This window comes from Podarcis bocagei (genome assembly GCF_964188305.1).
Source record: "Podarcis bocagei genome assembly, chromosome: Z".
In the NCBI taxonomy this organism is placed as follows: domain Eukaryota; kingdom Metazoa; phylum Chordata; class Lepidosauria; order Squamata; family Lacertidae; genus Podarcis; species Podarcis bocagei.
In genome coordinates this window covers 50,971,008-50,992,419 of record NC_138140.1, presented here as the reverse complement: position 1 = coordinate 50,992,419, position 21,412 = coordinate 50,971,008, and the positions used below count along the sequence as shown (strand labels likewise).

Below are 21,412 nucleotides of genomic sequence, written 5' to 3'. Positions count from 1 at the left end.
TCTTTTTCCTCTGCCACACCCCAGAATTTGGATAATTCTGTTGTCAAAAATCCAATCAAATCCTCCTTTTCTGATTCTGGAATGTTTCTAATTCTGAGGTTATTTTCCCTATTTTTCAGCTCTGCAAGGGACAGGTACACTTGTTGTTCAGTCACCTGTCTACTCAGTGGTCTGACTTCGCCTCTTAATTCCTCTATCCTCTTTTTATTTTCGTCTGCTTTTGTATTTGCTTCCTGTGCCAGTTTCCGATTTTCTGTTGCAGTCTTTTCAATATTATCTATGGCCTGAGAGTTTTTAGAAACTTGGTCTGTCAATTTGTTAATTGAGGCTGTTACCTGGTCAAGTTTAGCAGCTTGTTCATCAAACCTAAGTGCTTGTTCATCCGCTTTCTTGTTCAGTGCTGCCAACTGCTCCAATATTTCTTTAGATACGGAGTCTATCCCTCCAGCAGCCATCTCTCCAAAAGTAGGCTGTATAGCTTGTCCTTCCTGCAGGCCTGTCACAATTGGGACAGATGATCTGCGTGGCTGCACAGGCAGAGTTAATTGCAAAAGTTCAGTTTGTTTTGCTTTTTTTCTTTCTGCAGCCTCATGCTGGTATCTTTGCTGCCTTGTCAGAAGCTGCCCACTGGTGTCCCCCAACCCCAGCCACCCCCGTAGATGCATCAATCACTATAAGGCTTGGACTTTCCATGGCGATGCACAAGCCATTCCTTGCCACTGGCGGAGAGCCTGCCCAGACCCCAATATGTCTCTTTGGTGCTCTGCCACTTCTTGTGCCAAAGATTCCCCATTTTTCCACTGGGCACATGGGCAAGAGGGGAAGTAGGCATACAAATCCTTAAGGCTGGGTTTGCTGTGAAGTTTACAGGATCTAAGCCAGGAAACCTTGGTTCATTGTGGGGATTTGTTTCTCTGCGCACATGTAACTCGTTAGGGAATTAATTTTGGAAATGCATGGTTTGCGATGTACTGGATTTTCCCAAAAGGGCAGTCAAAAAAGTGAAAAATATTATGATGCTTTAAGCCAGCCAGCTAAAATGTGAATTTGAAAAGGAGAAACGGCTGTTGTGGTCATCCCTCTGTCTCAAGAGACCATGGCGTGTGCCTTGGGGGCTGAAGCCAAACCGCTGGGCTAGCAGCAGTGAAGTGACCTCCCCAGGGCATAAGCCTGGGCAGTGTGTCTGGTGGTCTTGGGCTGTCCAGACGACAGGACCCCGCTCTCGGCCTCGCTGATGGGGTCCAGAGGAAAGCAGAGCAATGCATTAGGCACCAGCGTGGCTGCAGGAGTTGTAGGAAGGAGGCACACAAGGTGACAGCCAACTGCCTTATGGACTCCACTCCGCATTGTGTAGGGTTTACTCCTTGGCCTTTCCTTCTTCTGAAGATATCCCACAAGACAGAGGAGGTTTAGGATCAGAGTTTTCCTTTTCCCAGATGGGCTCCCTTCCCTCACCTGCCCCTCAATTCCCACTCCAGCACATGCAGGAACCGCCTCCTTAACCGCTGGACCCATTATTGGTCCCATCTGCTCCATCCTCCGGAGCCTGTCTTTGCATGCAGGTGAAGTCCCTAACTCACCGAGGGTTTGAGACCCATTGGCTACCCTCCCCTGGTTTAGCCAGCCAGTCGAAGCTGTTCCTGGCGTGTGGCCTCTATCACGTGCTGACAGCTTCTAGGACCAATTTACATTGAAATGGATGAAAGTAGACACAGAAGCATTTGGAACACACCCACAACCACATTGCTTTTCTATATTTGCTGTAAGTCACGTGCAGAGCTTCGGGTGACAGGCAACTAATAAATGAAATGATTATACTTCCTTCTGCCATGATACCTGTCACTTCTATGCTGTCCAGCACTCTGTGTCATAAAAGCCGCTGTTGGAATCTGCAATAGGAATACACTGGCATATAAACCAAGAATGGCTGCTAACTGTGGTGAGTGAGAACATTTATTTGACATTTAAATGAGAAACTGTACTTTGTTAAAATTGTTCCATGAGGCTTTGTTCACACTATAACTGCAAAGCACAGTCAAAGTACATTCCTTGCCCCCGAGAATTCTGGGAATTGTAGTTCACTAGGATTCCCAGCAGCCCTTAACAAACTACAGTGCCCAGAACTTGAGGAGGGGGGGAATGTACTTTGAAAGTACTGTACTCAGAAGCATAAGGCAGAACCCCAACTCACGAGCTACAGGTATTGGGATATTCTCTGATGAGAATTTCTCTCTTCTGTGGGTTCTTTGATGTGAAAAAAGGAGTACACTTCCTTCCACGTTCCAAGCATCTGCTTGGAAATTCTCTTATTTCCTTTGATTTAGCAAACAAGGTCTGGAAATTTCTACGGTACCTCCTCTTTGTGACCCAGCTGATGTATTCCAAGACTTAAGGGAGACACAAAAGACTTTTGACTTTTGGAGCATATAAGCTGTGAAGGTGAAGGAGAGGCAGCACCATCTTCCGCCTGCGCTCTCTCCTCTCCCAGGCTCCGCCTCCTTGGGGATAACTTGGAACCTTAAAGAGCTAGCAGCCCTGTAGCCTGATGTAGGCACTCCTTCTCCTGCCTGGACTGGTGGTTCCACAGGCTCAGGGGAAGCTACTTGCCAGGGTCCTGCCTCTGACCTACGGGATCAGGTGATACAGGAGCTTCTTCTGAGGGCTCCGAACCTGATCTGGATCCTTGGCTGGAGAGTGCAGCCCCTGAGTCCAGATTGTCACTGGGCTTTAAGATCAGGACAGTGCAGGTGACAAAGATAGGGATGGTGTATCTTGGCAAAAATGGTAGGGGGTGGATGAAAATTGAGGGTGGTGCCAATAGGTAATTACCCAGAGTCCTGAGGCCTTTCTTTTAGGCATAATAAGGTCCCCAAAAAATGATTAACTTACCTTTGCAACAACAGCAGCTAGAATTTTGTACGCTCAGAACTGGAAAGAAGAGAAAATGCAGACGAAAGAAGAATGGATTTTGAAGCTAATGGACTATGTGGAACTGGTGAAACCTAACCGCAAAAATAAGAAATTAACATGGCAGACTATTTGTGGAAGAATGCAAGCCCTTTCTGGAATACATTAATAATAATAATAATAATAATAATAATAATAATAATAATAATAATAATAATAATAATAAATTTATACATCGCCCACTCTAGGTGGCTTCCAACTGAATATTAAAAACAATACAGTGTCAGACATTAAAAACTTCCCTAAACTGTTGTCTTTTAAAAGTAAAATAGTTGTTTACTGCCTTGACATCTGCTGGGAGGGCATTCCACAGGGGAGGCGCCGCTACTGAGAAGGCCCTCTGCCTGGTTCCCTGTAATCTCACTTCTCACAGTGAGGGAACCGCCAGAAGGCCCTCAGCGCTGGACCTCAGTGTCTGAGCTGGACGATGGGGGTGGAGACGCTCCTTCAGGTATACAGGACATAGCTGTCAACGTTTCTCTTTTTTAAAGGGAAATTCCCTTATTCCAAATAGCATTCCGCACAAGAAAAGGGAAAAGTTGACAGCGATGATACAGGACTCAAACCGTTTAGGGCTTTAAAGGTCAGCAACAAGACTTTGAATTGTGCTCGGAAACGTACTGGGAGCCAATGAAGAGCTTTCAGGAACAGTGTTATGTGGTCTCGGCGGCCACTCCCAGTCACCAGTCTAGCTGCTGCATTCTGGATTAATTGCAGTTTCTGAGTCACCTTCAAAGGTAGCCCCACATAGAGCGCATTGCAGTAGTCCAAGCAGGAGATAACTAGAGCCTGCACCATTCTGGTGAGACAGTCTGCGGGCAGATAGGGTCTCAGCCTGCGTACCAGATGGAGCTGATAAACAGCTGCCCTGGACACAGCTTTGACCTGCGCCTCCATGGACAGCTGTGAGTCCAAAATGACTCCCAGGCTGCGCACCTGGTCCTTCAGGGACACAGTTACCCCCTTCAGGACCAGGGAGTCCTCCACACCAGCCTGCCCCCTGTCCCCCAACAGTACTTCTGTCTTATCAGGATTCAACCTCAATCCATTAGCTGCCATCCCTCCTCCAACTGCCTTCAGACACTCACACAGCACCTTCACCGCCTTCACTGGTTCTGATTTGAAAGAGAGGTAGAGCTAGGTATCATCCACATACTGATGAACACCCAGCCCAAACCCCATGATGATCTCTCCCAGTGGCTGCAAGTAGATGTTAAAAGCATGGGGGAGAGGACAGAACCCTGAGGCATCCCACAAGTGAGAACCCAGGGGTCTGAACACTCATCCCCTACTACCACTTTCTGAACATGGCCCAGGAGAAAGGAGCGGAACCACTGAATAACAGTGCCCCCAGCTCCCAGCCCCTCTAGACGGTCCACAAGGATGTTATGGTTGATGGTATCAAAAGCGGTTGAGAGATCCAGCAGAACTAGGAAAAAGCTCTCACCTTTGTCCCCATCCCACTGGAGATCATCGACCAGTGAGACCAAGGCAGTTTCGGTCCAATGATGAGGCCTGAATCCCGACTGGAAGGGATCCAAATGGTCTGCTTCTTCCAGGCGTGCCTGGAGTTGTTCAGCAACCACTCGCTCTATCACCTTGTTCAAGAATGGAAGATTTGAGACTGGATGATAGTTGGCCATATTGGCCAGGTCTAAAGATGTTTTGTAAAGAAGCGGTTTAATGACCGCCTCTTTCAGTGGGCCTGGGAAGCATTCACCACCCCGCAGAACCCATCACTCAGCCCTTCCCGTCTTGCTTTTATCAGCCAGGATGGACAAGGATAAAGAAGACAGGTGGTTTCACTCGTCCAAGCAGCCTGTCCATTTATCATTATTATCATTATCATCATCATCCCACTTTCCCCCCTAACAGAAACTGAAGGTGGTTTTCAAAGTAAATCTGGATTATTTTGAAAGTTGCAGCTAGTTTTGCATTAAATGTTGAGTGCTTGACAGAACTGGCCACATTATTTCACCACTTTCTGCTGTGTGCTCTTCATATTTTTAGAACAAAAATGCAACCAATGATAGTGTGAGAAAGTCGCTTTAAATCCGCCAAGGTCAGAGTAGTTATGCTCAAGACATTCACTGATGATTTACTAGTAACTGCTTTTCTACATAAAAATGCAACCATAATTTTAAGTGATAGACATTAGGCCAGTAGAAAAAGATTAAAATAAACTGCATCTCTGTTAAAAGAACATGCAGAGAATATAGCTCACATTTGCTCCAAGCAAGCTGCTTGAAATTATCAAAGGTTTTTGTTTCTGGCAATGATCTATTTGGCAATGATATCATAATCAGTTGAAACTGTGTGCAGGATTTAAAATGATAATATTTGAAATAGAATAATATGTCTTAGCTGAAACGTTTATCAGAATGCAGTATGTAAAAGGGACGGGATTAAGAGCAGCAGGGAGGGAAAGGCGGGAAGCCAAAGTTTAAAGAGAAATGTACGTATAGCAAATTTGAAAGCTGGAATTTATATGTAAAGAAAAGAAGAAATGGAGGTTGGTTGCCCATTGAGTCCAGCATCCTGTTCTCACTGTGGCCAACTAAGTGCCTGTGAGAAACCAGGGCTAGGGTTGGAACTTGCATTGGGAGAAGGTTTGGAGATGCTCAGTTGAGACTCAGGTGGCTCAGAGTCCTGTTGTGGGGCAGATGGTGGCTGCACCTACCATGCCCACAGAAGGAAGCCTCGGTCTTACTCAGCTTGATTTGCCAGCAAGACAAGCAAAGGGTTGCAGGCGACAGTGGCATCAACTTCCTGCTGTGGCAGGGCAGCCCTGTGCCTCAGAACATGGGAAGAGCCTTTAAGGAAGATTGGAAAACATTTGTAGAATCATTGGAAACTGATGAAAATGTTAGCAGGGTTAGAATAAATCCAGCAGTTTAAATTAAGTGAAGATATAATGGGGGAAATTATTATTATTTAATTAGCATATGCAGTCGTAACGGAAAACTAAAATGAACCATGGAATGGGGGGGAGGGAAGTTGATGACTATTGTATGGTAATATTAATTTGAATGTGAACCTATGTAATGTAAAATCACAAATACGTTTGTTTTTTTTAAAGAACACAGGAAGAGCCATGCAGCTGGGTCATGCCAATGGCCCATGCAGTTCAGCCTCTCGTCCTCTCAGTGGCTGATCAGGCACCCAGAGGGCGGAAGCCCCCAGGCAGTATTCCAGCACAAGAGACCCCTCCTCCCCTGTGGTTTCCAGCAACTGGTATTCAGAAGACCTCCAACTGAGGAGTCAGAGCATAGCCATTGTGGCCAGGAGCCACTGAAAGCCCTCTCTGCAATGGCTGTCTACTGAATCCTCTTTGGAAGCCATCCAAGTTGGTGGCCGTCACTGTTTCCTGGGGGAGGGAGTCCCAGAGCTGAACTCTGTGCTGTGTGAAGAAGGGCTGGGTCTTCCCACATTTAGCTTCCCAGCTCTAGTGTTGGGAGAGAGGGACCAAAGCCTTCCTCTGACGGCCAGCACAGTATGCGGATGCAATAAATACTCAGAAAGATAGGGAGAAAAAGTTCAAAGTGCACTTCAAAGAGTGGTTGCTTCAACTCTTTTGCAGGAGAAGTGACCTGTTCCAGGTGGGGGGGGGGGAGATGGCTAAGTGGAGTCCTTCATATGGTGAGGTTAGCTGAAAACTTGCCTTGTTTACTAAACTTAGCTTTCCAAATCATGCAACTTAAAAGCAATACAAAAAGACCTTTTGACTTGTTCAGGTCTTGATCAGTTTGCTATCAGGAGTTTGAAGGAGGCATGGCAGCTAGGAGTCTGGGAAATTATTCAGTGCCAGTGTTTTGCTGTTTCCTGTGTAAAAGAAAAAGAAGACGAAGAAGATAAGAAGCGGTTTTATACATTCCTAGTATCTTTGAAAACCCAAAACAATGCAATGCCTGGGACAAAGGGAATGTAAACTATTTCTGCACAGTGTGGGAACTCTCAGAATCAGAAGAGTAGAGTTGGAAGGGACTCTGAGGCTCATCTAGTCCAACCCCCTGCAGTGCAGGAAGAAATGGGGGCCTGTTAATACTGGAATCCTTGCCACCTTCCAGTCAACTATTGGAGATTCCATAGCTCTTGATTCCCTGCATTAAACTGGGTCATTTATTTATTGCTTGTCTGATTTATATGCCACATTTTGGGCTGCAATTGGCCCAAAAGAGCATGAGAAGAACCTGTCAGTAGCCCATCCAGTCCAGCTTCCTGCTCTCATGGTGGTCCCCCAGATGCCTGTGGGAAGCCAGCAAGCAGCGCCCATGTGCAAGAGCTCTCTCCTTTCCTCTGGTTTCCATCATCTGCTGTTTGGGAGCACTGCTGCTTCTGGTCATGGAAGCAGAGCATAACCACCCTGGCTAATAGCCATTGGTAGTCTTAGCCTCCATGAGTTTATGCAGTCCTTTTTTAAAGCCAAATTCACATAATGCAATAGTGATGCTGTTAATAATGATTCAATTAAAACCATCTGATCACAGGCTCCCTTCCACACAATATAGGAGAAATCTGTAACAATATAGGAGCTTAGTCTTTAGTGGGGGGGGGGGTCCCTGCCTTTTGGAATTCCCTCTCCTTAAAATAATAGACAGGCACTGTGTCTGTTGTCTTTTCAACACCTGCTGAAGACCCCTTTCTTCCAGTAAGCCCTTGAAGTAGATATCTTTTCTAGTCTGCATATGTTGGAACTGATTATAAGTATTTAAATCCAGGTGGGGAAAACCTGTACCTCCTCCGGATGTTGCTGAACTACAACTCCCATTATCCCTGACCATTGGGCTTTGCTGGCAGGGGCTGATGGGAGTTGGAGTCCAGTAACATCTGGAGGTCCACAAGTTTTTTCTTCTGTGTTTTTATTCTTTTATTGCCTGTGTGATTGCTGCCCCTGGCTCCTTTGGAAGGAATGGCAGGTATGAAATTAGTACTGGTATTACTATTTCTGCAGAACCTTCTTCGGCTTGCCTTCTTCATCTTAGAGATGAAGCAATCTTGGTAATATTGCCACAACCCACCATTCAGGGACTTGTTCAGGCAACAACGGCCATGCACAACTGTAGACAAACACATTATGACAATGACCAGAGCAGTCCCCTACAATACCCTCTGCTTCTCTGCATGCCCAAGTGTGGAGAAACCCCAATGCAGCCCCCCCACCTCTCTCAGCCCCTCCTTACTCTCTGGAGACTACACAACTTTCTTGCTTGTTTTTCCCTAGATGGAATGTGTCCTTGAAGTGTGCCTGGATGAAAAATAGTGATGCAGACTCCTCTGACTCTTGAAAGGCTGGAAGGCAAGGACCACACACCTTCCTCTGACTGCTTTCACAATAAATAAAATACTTTTTGTTCTGCCTGCTCAGTTCCTGCATGCACTTCCTAAGCCTAGCCTAAAGAAGCTCACAACCAAGTCTGGGGCAAAAGAGCACCTCCACTCCTGCGGCTTCCAGCAACAGGTCCTTGGACTTCTTCCTGGGCCACGCTCTGGTCATTTTTGAGCTGCAGCTTGTAGCTCTTGGGTGCTCAACATAAACACAAGTGGTGCCAGAAGTGGGGAATCCATAGGTGGCAACCATCTCTTGACCATCTCCACCCAGAGGAACATTAGAAGATCCTTTATTACCGGGTCAGATGAGGTGCCCATCCAGTCTATGTCTAAACATTTGCCCTGGCCAATGTCTTGCAACCTCCTTCATCCCAGTTCCTGTGGAAGATCTCTCATGAGATCCTCAGCAGTGAACATCCAAAGAGTCTTCTGGATCAGGCCAGTAGCCCATTCAGTCAGCATTCAGTCCAGCATCCTGTTCTCACAGTGGCCAACCCACAAGCAGGATTCGCACACAAGACCACTCCCTCCTCCTGTAGTTTCCAGCAGCTGGGATGCAGAGGCACCACTGCCTCCAACAATGGAGGCAGAGCCTAGTCATAATATCTAGAGCAGGCATGCCCAACAGGCAGATCGTGATCTATTGGTAGATCATTGGATGTCTGTGGTAGATCACTGGCTCCCCCCAAAGAAGCTCAACAACTTTGGCTCCCCTAAAAATGGGGCTTTCCTCCTTCCTAAAAAAATTGCCAGTTTTTAACTCTGTGATTAGATCTCAGTCTCTTGGGAGTTGGCCACCCCTGCTCTAGAGCCTCAGCAATCCTCTCCTCCAGGACTCAGGTTAATATTGAGGCCCAAGAAGACCCCTAGATTTTTTTTCACATGTGCTGCTGTCAAACCAGGTGTCCCTATCCTATATTTGTGCATTATTATTCCTGGCTAAGTGTAGAAACTTTGTAAATTCATTTTGTTAGTTCTCCAATCTGTTAAGGCCACATGGAATGCTTTCTTCTGCAGCATTAACTGCAGGTTGGTGTCACTGCAAATTTGTTGAGCACCCCCTTCCATTCCTCCACCCAAGTCATTGTAAAGACGTGGTCCAAAATGTTCAGACCCTTGACCAGAGTAGAGGAAGACTGAGATTTAGACCCATTTTTTTTAGAAAAGAGATGGTGAAATATGACTTCTAGGGATGGAGAGAGTGTGCAGGCTTTGTTGATGCTTAGTCATTTGTGATATATAGATAGCACAGGTGAGGGGCCTTTAGAGTAAGGTTACCAAAGTCCCCATTTCCCGGGGACAGTTCCCCGATTTACAAATCAGCCCCCTGACAAAATCCATCTATTTAGTAGGAAGTTGAAAAGTGTCCCCGGATTCATTGAAAAAATCTGGTAACCTTACTTTAGAGACATCTGTGGAGCAGATGCAACTGTGGCGCTGCAGGTATTTCAAGCCCCTTGTATAGTGGCTTGGCATCTTCTACACTTGAGGGATTGCCTTATGCCCTGTGTGCCTACTCAACCTGCACAACTGGGACTGTTACAGCTGCCACGTAAGACTCATTCCACACTTGCAAGAAATCTCTAGTTTAGTGCAACAGCACTAACACTTTGGAACTCCCTGCCTTCACTGTACTCTTCCCCACACCTCCGTAAAGCCTTCAGGTTTAGGGGCCTTTGGAAGACATGTGGAAGGCTGCAGGGTGTGGAAAGCCTTTTGCTTACTGCTGAGTTTAATGGTCATGGCAATATTTTGAAATGTGTGCCTGTATTTCACTGCTTCATTAAGCATGAAGTGACATTACATGACATGAGGTGTTTTTGTAAACTTGCTTTAATTTTTTTGATAATCAAGTGGGGTATAAATGATATAGGATGAATTAAGTTATATTAAATTAAAATGAACTCAACTGAAGTTGAATCAGAAGCGGTGATGGTCTATCTATCTGCTTGTGACTTATGTTATTCCTGTATTGGATTATTTTTGTGCTTCTTCCTGATTTTGTTGTGTCTTGAGACTGAGATAAAAGCCTCTCGACCTACAGCAGCCATTCTCCTAAAAATATTCAGGACTGACTTCAAGGGCTGCAACTCTTTCCTATCTAACATTTCCTCTGTTTTTTTACCATGTAGAGGTTACATGCCCCATATGTTTTAGAAAGCTCTCCTCCTTTTATGGAAACTTTCTCTCAAAAGGCCCACACTTGTGTTCTATGACAAAAGCTTCTGAAGAATGTTTAAAGCGTTCAGTGGAATTCATCTTATTGTGAGGCTACTTATGTACCCTGGGAGTAGAATAGGGCACATAACATATTTCAGATCAATTTTACAACAGCCTGCAGTTTGATTCCACTCTTTGGCTGACAGAACATGGGAGGTCATGAACTGGACAAGCCTAAGTTATGGGGATAGTGTTTATCCCCACTGACACAGGGTTATGCTGTTATGCTGTGTGGGTATATCAGAGCCAGGTTGGGGGCTCCTAGATAGTCTTATCGCAGCCTGAGGGGTCAATCCTTGTTGGGGGCTGGCAATGTAGCTATCATACCTGAGTTCCCGGGGTTGTGTTTTCATTGTGGCAGCATGGCCTATAAGAGGCTGCCAGTGGGGGGGGGGTGGCTCAAAGGGGATCATTTTTCCAACGTCACCATCACCCGCAACATCACAGGTGAGGAACCTTTGAACTAAGGCAGCTTTGCACATAGAAGAGAATCGGGAGAAGCAACTGCAAGCCCCTTAAGAGACAGAAATCTGTCCTGGTTGTGGTTTGGGGAAAATACAGTGGCGTTGTGTGGGTAGGGTCACGGGGCAATTTTCCTGGGCACAAAATTCTTAGGTGCTTAAAATTTCAAAAAAAGAAAGTAGTAATAATAAATATAACACCCCCCCAAATCTCCCAACATTCATGTGAGGAGCAGATTTGGGCTATGGTTGGTTGCGAGGGCACCCTCCACACAGTCTTTAGTAAGATGCCCACTTCCTACCAATCCTCTGTGCTGAGTGCTCAAGGGAGCTGTGGCTGGCACTCAGGTAGTTTGCCGAGCTATTGCCCCTTTGTTGCAGCCTGTTGGGAGTTCTGCCCTGCCCCATGACCCCTTGTTGCCTGGTGCCAAGAGAGGTCCCCCCCCCCATCTCTGCAAAGGGAAGCTGGTGCTACCTCTGTGGAGGAAGCTGCTGGTCTCTGGGTGCTGCAGGACTGAGTGATCTGGTGCGGGGCTGGTGGGGCTAGATTGAACTACAACTCCCTTCATCCCTGGCCATTGGCCATGCTTGCTGGGGTTGATAAGAGTTGTAGTTCAGCAGCATCTGGAGTTTAGTATATCTGGTATATATGAATGCATGGGTGGTGAAGTGTGTGACCCTTATTGTTGCTCTAACAATGGAGGGGGGAGTTTAGTGCTGGTGGGGTGGGTGTCAGTTTATGCTTCAGGAAGCAGAATGTCCAGTGCCAAGATTGCAAATGCTGGCTATATTAGCCAAAACAAAATGCCTAGATCTTTGTTTTGCTAAATTATAAGGAACACTGTTAGAATATCACAGACAAAATATGCCTGCATAAGAAAAGCAACCAGGTGTTTCAAAAAAAAAAAAAAAAAAAAAGGATGGGGAAGTTGGGGCTTTGGAAAGGGCCTTTACTGTGACCCCCTCCAGATGTAGATGTACCAACCGTCTGAGGAGTCATGACTTCCCCTCCCTGCTGTAGCAGCTTAGAATAATAGATTCACAGAATTGTAGAGTTGGAAGGGACCCCGAGGGTCATCTACTCCAAGACATGGGTGGTTCTGATGATTCCCCTGTTAAGAAGGGGTAGAACATATGAGGCTTTGGGGCTATGCGAGAGGGGGGAAAGTGGGGACATCATAGAAATATGCATGATGTGGAAAAGGTGAATAGCAATGCTTTCTCCCTCGTAATATCAGAACCTGGATCTCTTTAAGAAAGCTGAATGTTGGAAGATTCAGGCCAAACACACAGTGCCTAGTGACACTGAAATTTCCTCCTTCCAGAGGTATTAACAGGGATGGCTTTAAGAGAAGATTAGTCAAATTCATGGAGGGTTAGACCATGTTGCACCTCCAGCCGCAGATGCAGTCTACCTCTGCATACCAGTTGCGGGCGTCCCAAGTGGGGAGAGTGGGGCTGCATTTGGAGTCTGCTTGGGGCTTCCCTTGGACATCTGCTGGGCTGCTGAGAGCTGGACTAGATGGGCCTTGGTCTGATCCTGCAGGGCTGTGACAATAAGAGCCTGGAGTATGGCTGCTTCGCGAAAAATTCAGGGAACAGTAGTGCAGAATTTCATCTCCCTGGGAAGGAGCACATGCTCAGTAAAGCTGCCTCTTGCTTCTGGTCCTAAGAGTTGGGGTGGGGACAGGGAGGTAAGGGCTTCTGTATGTGGGAATGTTCAGGGAGGCAGGAGAGGATATATTGTTTAATTATATCCTTCCCGACTTGTGTTAACAAATTCTACAATTTAGCAGAGTAACAGTCCCCCTTTTAAACTTACACAGAGGATAACACTTTTGCCAGGATTGTTTAAGCCTCTAAAATAAGTTTCCTGGTAATTCCCCTTTTATTCCCTCCTAAAAAGATAGACACAATACAGTCTTGTATAAAAGTATAAAATAGCTCATAGTTTCATTCAGTTCACAAAAGGATCCCTGAAGGCAGACTTGTTACAAAACATATACACCTGGAATCTATCCCATAAGGAGATAGTTCCTTTGATGCTTTGATGAAAGCAAAATGGAGAAGAGAGAGATGTGGTGGCCACTCCTGTGCTTTTGTTACCTGCACAGGTAAAGTCACGCCCACCTCTGGTCACATGTAGAGGAAGTTTGTTCCAGCCTAGGAGGAAACAGGAAGTTCATCTACTGGCTGGACAAACATCCCTCTTCATGTCTAAACATGTCAACTCTAGGAATGTTGTATTTGACTGCTTTATGTTTCACAGCCCATACTGCAGAGGCCAGTCTCTCTCCTATCTTTCTCTGCCACCTCTGATGTGCCCTAAAAGGCAGTTGGCATAGGAAGCGAACCAATAGTCACGTTCATCTGTACGTGTGACCTATTCTGACAGATGCTGCCTTTCATATTCACGCCTAAGAGCCTTTCCGCTCCAGAGATCTGGGCCTGAACCCGGGATCTGCACGCCAAGGCTGGAGTAAGAAAGAGCCCTTGCCAGCTGGCCACGTTGGGCGCCTGCCTGGAGAGTGGAAGCCGGGGGTTGGAGGGACATCGTGCTGCTCCTGGCAACCCCCACCCAACCCGACGTCCTCTTCCGCCTGAATCCCGCTTCCCCTGGGACGCACTTCCCATCCTGGAGCGGCGGGAGGGGGATCGCTCCCCACCTCCTTTTCCAGACCCCGTACTTCATGCCCCCTCTTCGCTCCTTCCAGCCTGGTCTCCCTTCCCGTGTCAGTGGGCATCCCACTGCCTGCAGCATGCCAGGATTCTCCAAATCGCGAAACAAACGCTCGGATGTTTTCCTGAGTGTATCTTCACAACCACCCTCTGTGAAGGAGGCCCATCTTGATAAAGGTCTGGCCCAAGGTAGCCCTGTGAAGCTGAGAATGCGAGCGGGACAGCATTAAAGAAGTGTCGAACACAGCGGAGCTGCAGGACTCTGGCTCTTGACCTTTGCCAACCATTTCAGAGCTGACAGTGAAGAAAGCAGTTTTATTGCCTGAAATAATAAGACTGAACGAGTGAAGTTTGGAAATACTGGTGTATCATAAACCATACATTAAGTCTTGTCACTGGGTCTTAGGAGCTTGTAGTCAAAAGGTAACTTTAGAGGAATTCTGACAAGGCCGCTGGATGTCGCTGGATGCCATCACCCAACACAACACACAGAGAGTGTGTGTGTGGGGGGGGAGAGAAACTTCTGTTTTGGATGAGAAAGGGCATTGAGTCATGCTAGTGGCCTTGACTTGCTCTCAGGCATCCCATCGCACTTTGTTTTCATACTTGGCATTGGAGGAGGGCAACTGACCCAAGCACATTCAACGCCTTGAGGGGAGGGGGGCAGAACTGCTCACTTCCTTCTTTTATTGGCCGACTGCAGCACGCGAGTTCCAGCCTTTCCCCGACAATTCAGTTAATTGGGGAGAGCAGCACATCCCAGGTTGGATTCTCTGCTGGCGGCTGCTGTGTCCGGAGCTCGGACTAATCCAGGAGAGAGCGCGTGTCCCGAAGCGGAGGCTGCTACAGAGAGGACTTGCCGGAGCATCCTCGGAATGGAAAAGAAAAATCCGCCCGAGAAGTCCGAAGAACCTTCTCCTGCCCAGGTTGCTTGGGAGAACTGCAGGATCCGATCTCCTATTCTCACCTCTTTTCTCTTGCGCCAGGAAAGCTTGGTGCCCTGCCGCCGTCCAGAGCCTGTGTTTGAATCGCGCGGGCCCCACGACCCGTCGACCAGGGCTCCAGCGCAGGCTCCAGCGCAGGCTCCAAGGCAGCCTCCAAGGCAGGCTCCAGCGCAGCCTCCAAGGCAGGCTCCAGCGCAGGCTCCAGCGCAGGCTCCAATGCAGCCTCCAAGGCAGGCTCCAGCGCAGGCTCCAATGCAGCCTCCAAGGCAGGCTCCAGCGCAGCCTCCAAGGCAGGCTCCAGCGCAGGCTCCAAGGCAGCCTCCAAGGCAGGCTCCAGCACAGGCTCCAATGCAGCCTCCAAGGCAGGCTCCTGCGCAGCCTCCAAGGCAGGCTCCAGCGCAGGCTCCATGGCAGGCTCCAAGGCAGGCTCCAGCCCAGCGACGTCCGGATGAAAAGGTAGGGAAAAGTTGGCAGAACCCACAAGCTATTGTGCTATTGCTATGTTCGGTTTGTGGGGAGAATAGTGCCTTTTTCCTGTGGGTGGGTGGGCAGCCAGCAGCAGGGTGGCATGTGGGCCTAGGGAAATGACTTGGTTGGGGACCCTCAGAACTCATCCTCTGCATGTTTGTTCCCCATTGTACCAAAGTGGGAACTGTCTTGCAATTCAGGCTTGTGGCACACAGGTAGAGAAAGTGAGCTGTTCATGTCTTCAAATGCCTGGGAGAAGAGAGTAGTGGGTGGGGGCAGCCTCTGCTACTCCTTCTAGAAACATGAGTGCAATTCTGGGTGGGAAACATGTTTTCCCATCATGGATTTGGGGGGATGCTGCTGCCAGCCAGTGTGGGCTATTATATAATATTATATAAGATATTAAGCATCTTTTTCCTGTAGGCCTGTTTATTTTGCTGTATTTCAATGATTGCATATTTTCTGACATGGTTTTAAAGTGTCTTGAGATTCCCACATAATTGGTGGCAGGTAAATACTCTAAAAAAATTAAATTACTTCCCCCCTATCATGTCACAAAGTCAATTGCCATAGAGCCTAAAATAATGCCAATGAGCTCTTCTACCTGAACTTGCAACATTAGCTCTTAGCACAACAGCCCATTCCCCCCCTTACTTGAAGGAGTCATTGGATAGCTCAGTCAGTAGAGCATGAGACCCTCAGAGTTGTGGGTTTGATGCCCACGTTGGGCAAAAGGATTCCTGCATTGCAGGGGGTTGGACTACATGACCCTGGTGTTCCCTTCCAACTCTACAATTCTGTGCTTCTATGAATAATGCAGGTCTGAATAGTGATCCTTTGGTCTTCAAGCCACAAGGAACCCCCACCCCACATGCAGAAAAAGAGCATCTCCCCCTGAAATCCTTCCACTTTAAAGTGTGTGAATAAAATACTTTGGGTCATGTGTCTCATAGAAAGTGCCTCCTGGCCGACAACAGGCTCCTCAGGGAAACAGGCAGAATATTCTCCAACCTGTAATGAGATTTGCCGAAAGAGCTACAGGAACATGGACTCCAGATTTTGGCGGTGAGCTGACTTGGTTTGGGGTGGGAGAATGTGCACTGTGTGTGACTGGTCTGCTTATGCTCATTTCTAATTGGTGTTTATGCTGTTTAGGTGTGCATCCTCTGAACTACAAATATTTGACTAGCACTGTATTCTTCTCCTGCAAGGCTGCAGTTAGGTTGGCCAGATGGTAAATCCTGATAGTTGGGTCCAGTGGCGTAGCGTGGGTTGTCAGCACCCGGGGCAAGGCAAGTAATTTGCGCCCCCTAACCCGTGGATTTTAGCAGGGGGCAGAGAGCTGCGAGTGCGAGCGCGCCCCCCCAGATGTTGCGCCCGGTGCGGCCGGCCCCTCCTGCACCCCCCACGCTACACCACTGGTTGGGTCAGGATGCATATGGAATGGGTTGGGGAAAGAGGGAACTCATTTATAAACTCAAGAGCTGGTTGTATGTTGGGATAGGGGAGGAAGAGGGCTGGGTAGACTCTTACGGTTTGTGTAGCAGGCTGTGAGAGCTTTTGGCATTTTCCTCAACAGCTGTTACACTGCATGCTAGTATGAAGGTGGAAACCAGCAACTTTTCACTGTGTGTGGGGTGTTGACCGCGACACTTTCATCAGGCTGTGGTCTGAATGGAGATACATTGCAGCCTTAGGACTCAACTTGATGCCTTTCCTAAATTGGTATTTGTGGTTTTTGCAGCTGGGAATAAGAAGAAAGCATCTGGTTTTGTATTCAACTCAGACCAAGAGATCCATAGTTGGGCGTTTGGTGGTGGCTTGGATTGTCACCTTTGGTTGGGTAAAATGCAAGACAGGTGGGGCAGGGAGGGGGGCAGAGAAGATGGGGGGTATTTTTTTACCTGGTGCTGAAATAACTTCAGAGCAATCCATTACAAAGACACATGTGGTACGCGGTGCTTTATTCAATGAAAATACATCAAGAAAAGCATTATGGTTTAGAAGTGTAAGAAAAATATTACATATTACGTGCTTTGCTGGGCTTTGTACTGCTAATTGTTTTGACACAAATCAGCATGAAATATCTGCTGCATGGTTTTCACCCCAATCAATTGGAAACTCTCTGTAACTTCAAACAATAATTAAACAAATTAACATCTTTGTTTCTGTGGAAAGGGCCCGTCAGTAAGTCCCTCTGTATTGAGCCAATAGTCACTCCACCCCCCTCCTTCACCTTCCACGACTACATTCTGTCACTCCTTGCTGCATTCAGCAGTGGTCTGCCTTCAAATATAGCAGGGAATGGGCTTGGGATTTTGCCACAAGTCAGGGGAGGCATAAAGGGTTTAGGATTTGGCACAGCAGGGCAAGTTAAACACATTGCATACAACATGCATAGCTGAGCTGGCTCTTGTAATACGATTAGAGGCAACCTGCATAGGATTTCACAGCAATAACTACAAGCATTCCCAAAACAACTCCAGGCATGCCTGGAGGACCATTTGGATCCCTTCCAATCAGGATTCATTGCCTTGGTTGTGGTGGTCTCTGGTGCGCTAGGGTCAGAAGTGAAAGCTGTTTCCTAGATCTGCTGGATCTCTCAGTGGCTTTTGATATCATTGACCATGGTACCTTCTAAACTGCTTAGGGGGATTGTGAGCTGGGGGCAGCATTATGCAGTAGGTCTTCTCCTTCCTTCTGCTGTGATCAGAAAGTGGTGGGGGGGATGAGTGGGCTCTCACTTGTGGGGTGCCTCAGGGTTCCATCCTCTCCCCCATGCTTTTTAACCTCTATATGAAGCCACTGGAAGGGATCATCAGGGGGTTTGGGCTGGGTGTTCATCAGTATGTGGATGATACCCAGCTCTACCTCTCTTTCAAATAGGAACCAGTGAAGGCGGTGAAGGTCCTGTGTGAGTGTCTGGAGGCGGTTGGAGGATGGATGGCGGCTAGCAGATTGAAGTTAAATCCTGACAAAACAGAAGTACTGATTTTGGAGGGCGGGGTGGGCTGGTGTGGAGGAGTCCCTGGTTCTGAATGGGGTAACTGTGCCCCTGAAAGACCAGGTGTGCAGCCTGGGAGTCATTTTGGACTCACAGCTGTCCATGGAGGTGCAAGTTATTTCTGTGTCCAGGGTGGTTGTTTACCATGCCCGCCTGGTACACAGGCTGAGACAAAGAAGAAGAAGAAGAAGCTTGATGTCAAATGTGCAGTTGGGTTTGTGTTTGTCACCCATGGATATTCTGCCACCCACTCTGAGCTATATACTGATTTCCTCTTCTGCTTCTGGGATGCATGTTGTAGACATCCTGAATAGATTATAAACTGCAAAAGGTTCCTATACTGAGAAAGCAATGGGAATATTCGTTCTGTTTCTCCTTTTCTTCAGAAAATCACAACCCTGATACAATGTCGCCTCCTCTCCCACCCCAGGTACTCCTGTGCAGCCTGTCGCCTTTCGTCCAGCTGTGCTACGTCCTGCACCATATCCAGCCAGGACTTGGATCCCTGGCTGCTGCTGCTGCTGCTGCACCTATGCGGCTGCCATCACTGCCACCTTACCTGCCACTCTCCACTACCAGGCCAGTCACTCTATTCCTCCTTTAAATTCATTGTGTTTTCAAGCAAATTAATTATCAAACTTAACCAAAGGTCCAAGTGCCAGTCAACATCATCAGTGTATTTTAAAACTTTTCCACGTAAGAAAACAAACTATTACACCCTGCATAAATCTCATTTTCAGAGTTCATAAATACAAACACAGATCCGAGTTATGAGAACCGCACCACAGAATGTCGCCACCCTGGACTATTTAGTTTGCTGCAATCACCTTCCCCATGCAGCCTCACAGAACCACATTCAGTGCAAGAAAGAAAAGGGGAAGAGGCATACTCCAAGAGCGTATTTTAAAACTTTGCCACATAAGAAACAAAACTACTACATCCCACATAAATCTCAATTTCATTAGTAGATTTCATAAATACAAAACCCCACCTGCTTAGTTTGTTTCTGTCACTCACAAATTCTTTAACCAGTGTCTCTGAATCTTCTGTAAACACCTGGAGTAAATGTCTACCCATCTCTGTCCTCTCCAGGAAAATCTGGCTCAGAAGATGGGGGTCGAGAGACTTAGGAGGGATGTGCAAAATACATATAGCGATAATCAGGCACTTAACAGAGCCATTCATGTGTTTGAAGCAGACATCTTGGAGTGTGACGCAAGATTCCAGGAGCCGCAAGCAGGAGGTATTTTTCAGAATCCTGTCTTCACAAATCCGGAGACATGGCCCTCCCACTGATGTTGGGTCTCAAGTCCCATCATCCATGATGAGTGCTGGCCATGTTGGCTGGGGCTTAGGGGAGTCCCACCACAGTCTGGAGCACATTTCAGTGCGCCTTTGTGGGCAGCTGGTAGCCATGCCAGGGTCGCCTTCACTGCGTGGAAGGGGTGGCATCCCTCCCCCCAGGAGGCCAGAGGCCAGTAGCAGACTGCGCATGTGCCTCTGAAGGGCACAAAGGTTTGCTGTCTTCCTTGTGTGCCCCTTTTCTTGCCAAAAAGAATAAGAAACAGCTTAATGAAAATACAGCATATGGTTGCACATACCAGGCACCAATTTTAACCCGTGGTTCTTTGGCTTTTCCCTCAGGTGAGGAACAGGAGGAGGAGCAGGAGGAGGAGCAGGAGGAGGAGAAGGAAAAATAAAGAAAACTGGAGGATATATTTTTTCATATCTATTTCTATTATCAGTTATATTCCTATAATCATTTTTAAAAATACATGGTGTGTATTTGTAATAGAAATTGGTCTTCTGAGCACAGTCTGTGAAAAGGTTTTCTGAAGATCAGCAGCACTTGGCTTTAGCTTGCTGCTAAGAAATCACTCGTTGCTCTTGCCTTTCATATCCAGGGCCGGATTTAGGTTTGATGACACCCTAAGCTACTGGAGGTAATGGGGCTCTTTATATGTCCAGCTTTCATTTTTCAACAACAAATTATCACTGTTTTTTGTGTTGAATAGATGCTAATAGATCCATACACAACACAAAACACTGTTGCAGTATGTTGGTTTTATTTTATTTGTTTTTTATCTTATATTTTGGAAATGTACATCCAGTTCTTTTTTCCTTTACATTTTTTTGAGGCCCCCAAGATATTGGGGCCCTAAGCTATAGCTTGTTTAGTTTATATGTAAATTATCATTGTTTTTTCTGTTGAATATATGCTAATAGGTCCATACACAACACAAAACACTGTTGCTGTATGTAGGTTTTATTTTATTTGTTTTTTATCTTATCTTTTGGAAATGCACATGCAGTTCTTTTTTCCTTTATTTTTTTTGGGGGGGGGCGCAAGAGAGTGGGGCCCTAAGCTATAGCTTGCTTAGCCTTATATGTAAATCCAACACTGTTCATATATCACTGTTTTATTGCAGTCCTTGCCATAGCTGTCCAGAGAAGTATTCTCAGGATCCTGTTGAGGTTTCTGCCTTCCCTCCTTCCCCCCAGACAGAACTGGTTCTTTGGAATCTGGTAGCCACTGTCCCTTAAAGTTTAGCCTTTTGAGACGCAGGACCCACTTTTCACCCAAGCATGCACCTGAGAGATCCTTTCTTAAATTTCTGGGGCATGCATTTATATTCCCTGAATTGTGGAGGCTCCATTGACAGCAATGAGAAACCGAGCCTTTAGAGTCATCAGCCCAGACCTGTGGAACTCCTTGCCAATAGAGATTAAGAGGGCGCCTTCTGTGCCAACTTTTAAACGCCTGCTGTTTCATTCCACCAGGCCTATGCGGGCACACCTCCCACAATGGTATATGGGTGCACCTTTAACGTTTTTACATTTGGATTGTTTTTAGTGTTTATGGTTATATCCTATGACTTTTATCTTTCTGATTTTGTAACCTGCTTTGATATATTTAATGGTATATATTCCTTTATTAATAAATAAAATTGTTAATTAAATATGTTGAGAGTACTTCGGTTTTGAAGCTGAAAGCAACACTTTAAAGCAGGTGTGGGGAACCTCTGGCCCTCCAGATGTTGTGGATCTGTCGCACCCCCCACCTCTGGTCGTCGGCTATGTTCCTGGGGCTGTTGGGAGTTGCAGTTCAGCCCCAGGCTCCCCAAACCTTCTTTAAGGTATCACCCTCTGGGACAAAGGGTGCCTGGGACCCTGATCTGACAGCTCCAGGTTATTAGATGACAACATTTATTTTCCACAGCAATCACCCCCAGTTTGGTTTGCAGAAGGGCCATAATGTATTGTGGGAGCAGCTTCCTGCTCCCATGAGAAGGTCCCTGTTTCAGACCATGATGTCTGCAGTCAGAGCTGGGAAAATCCCA

At 46.9% G+C, this 21,412-nt stretch overlaps 1 protein-coding gene across 6 annotated transcripts in view; it reads left to right on the top strand.

Moving 5' to 3' along the window:
• The window catches only part of LOC308579427 (uncharacterized protein), a 58,994-nt gene extending 37,963 nt beyond the window's left edge, over window positions 1-21,031 (top strand). For 2 of the 6 annotated variants that reach the window (XR_014004465.1, XR_014004466.1), the window contains 3 exons: window positions 18,502-18,650; window positions 19,164-19,314; window positions 19,716-21,031. Coding sequence is in view for 1 of the 6 variants with exons in the window: in XM_081180556.1 (XP_081036682.1) it covers window positions 14,948-15,055; window positions 16,021-16,132; window positions 18,502-18,650; window positions 19,164-19,314; window positions 19,716-19,771 (576 nt within the window). In the remaining 5 variants the exon portion in view is untranslated. Of the gene's footprint in view, window positions 1-1,858; window positions 1,940-8,188; window positions 8,326-14,929; window positions 15,056-16,020; window positions 16,133-18,501; window positions 18,651-19,163; window positions 19,315-19,715 lie in introns of those variants that run through there. The other 4 variants (XM_081180556.1, XR_014004467.1, XR_014004469.1 and 1 more) reach the window with 4 other exon arrangements.
• Window positions 21,032-21,412: the final 381 nt, after the last annotated feature.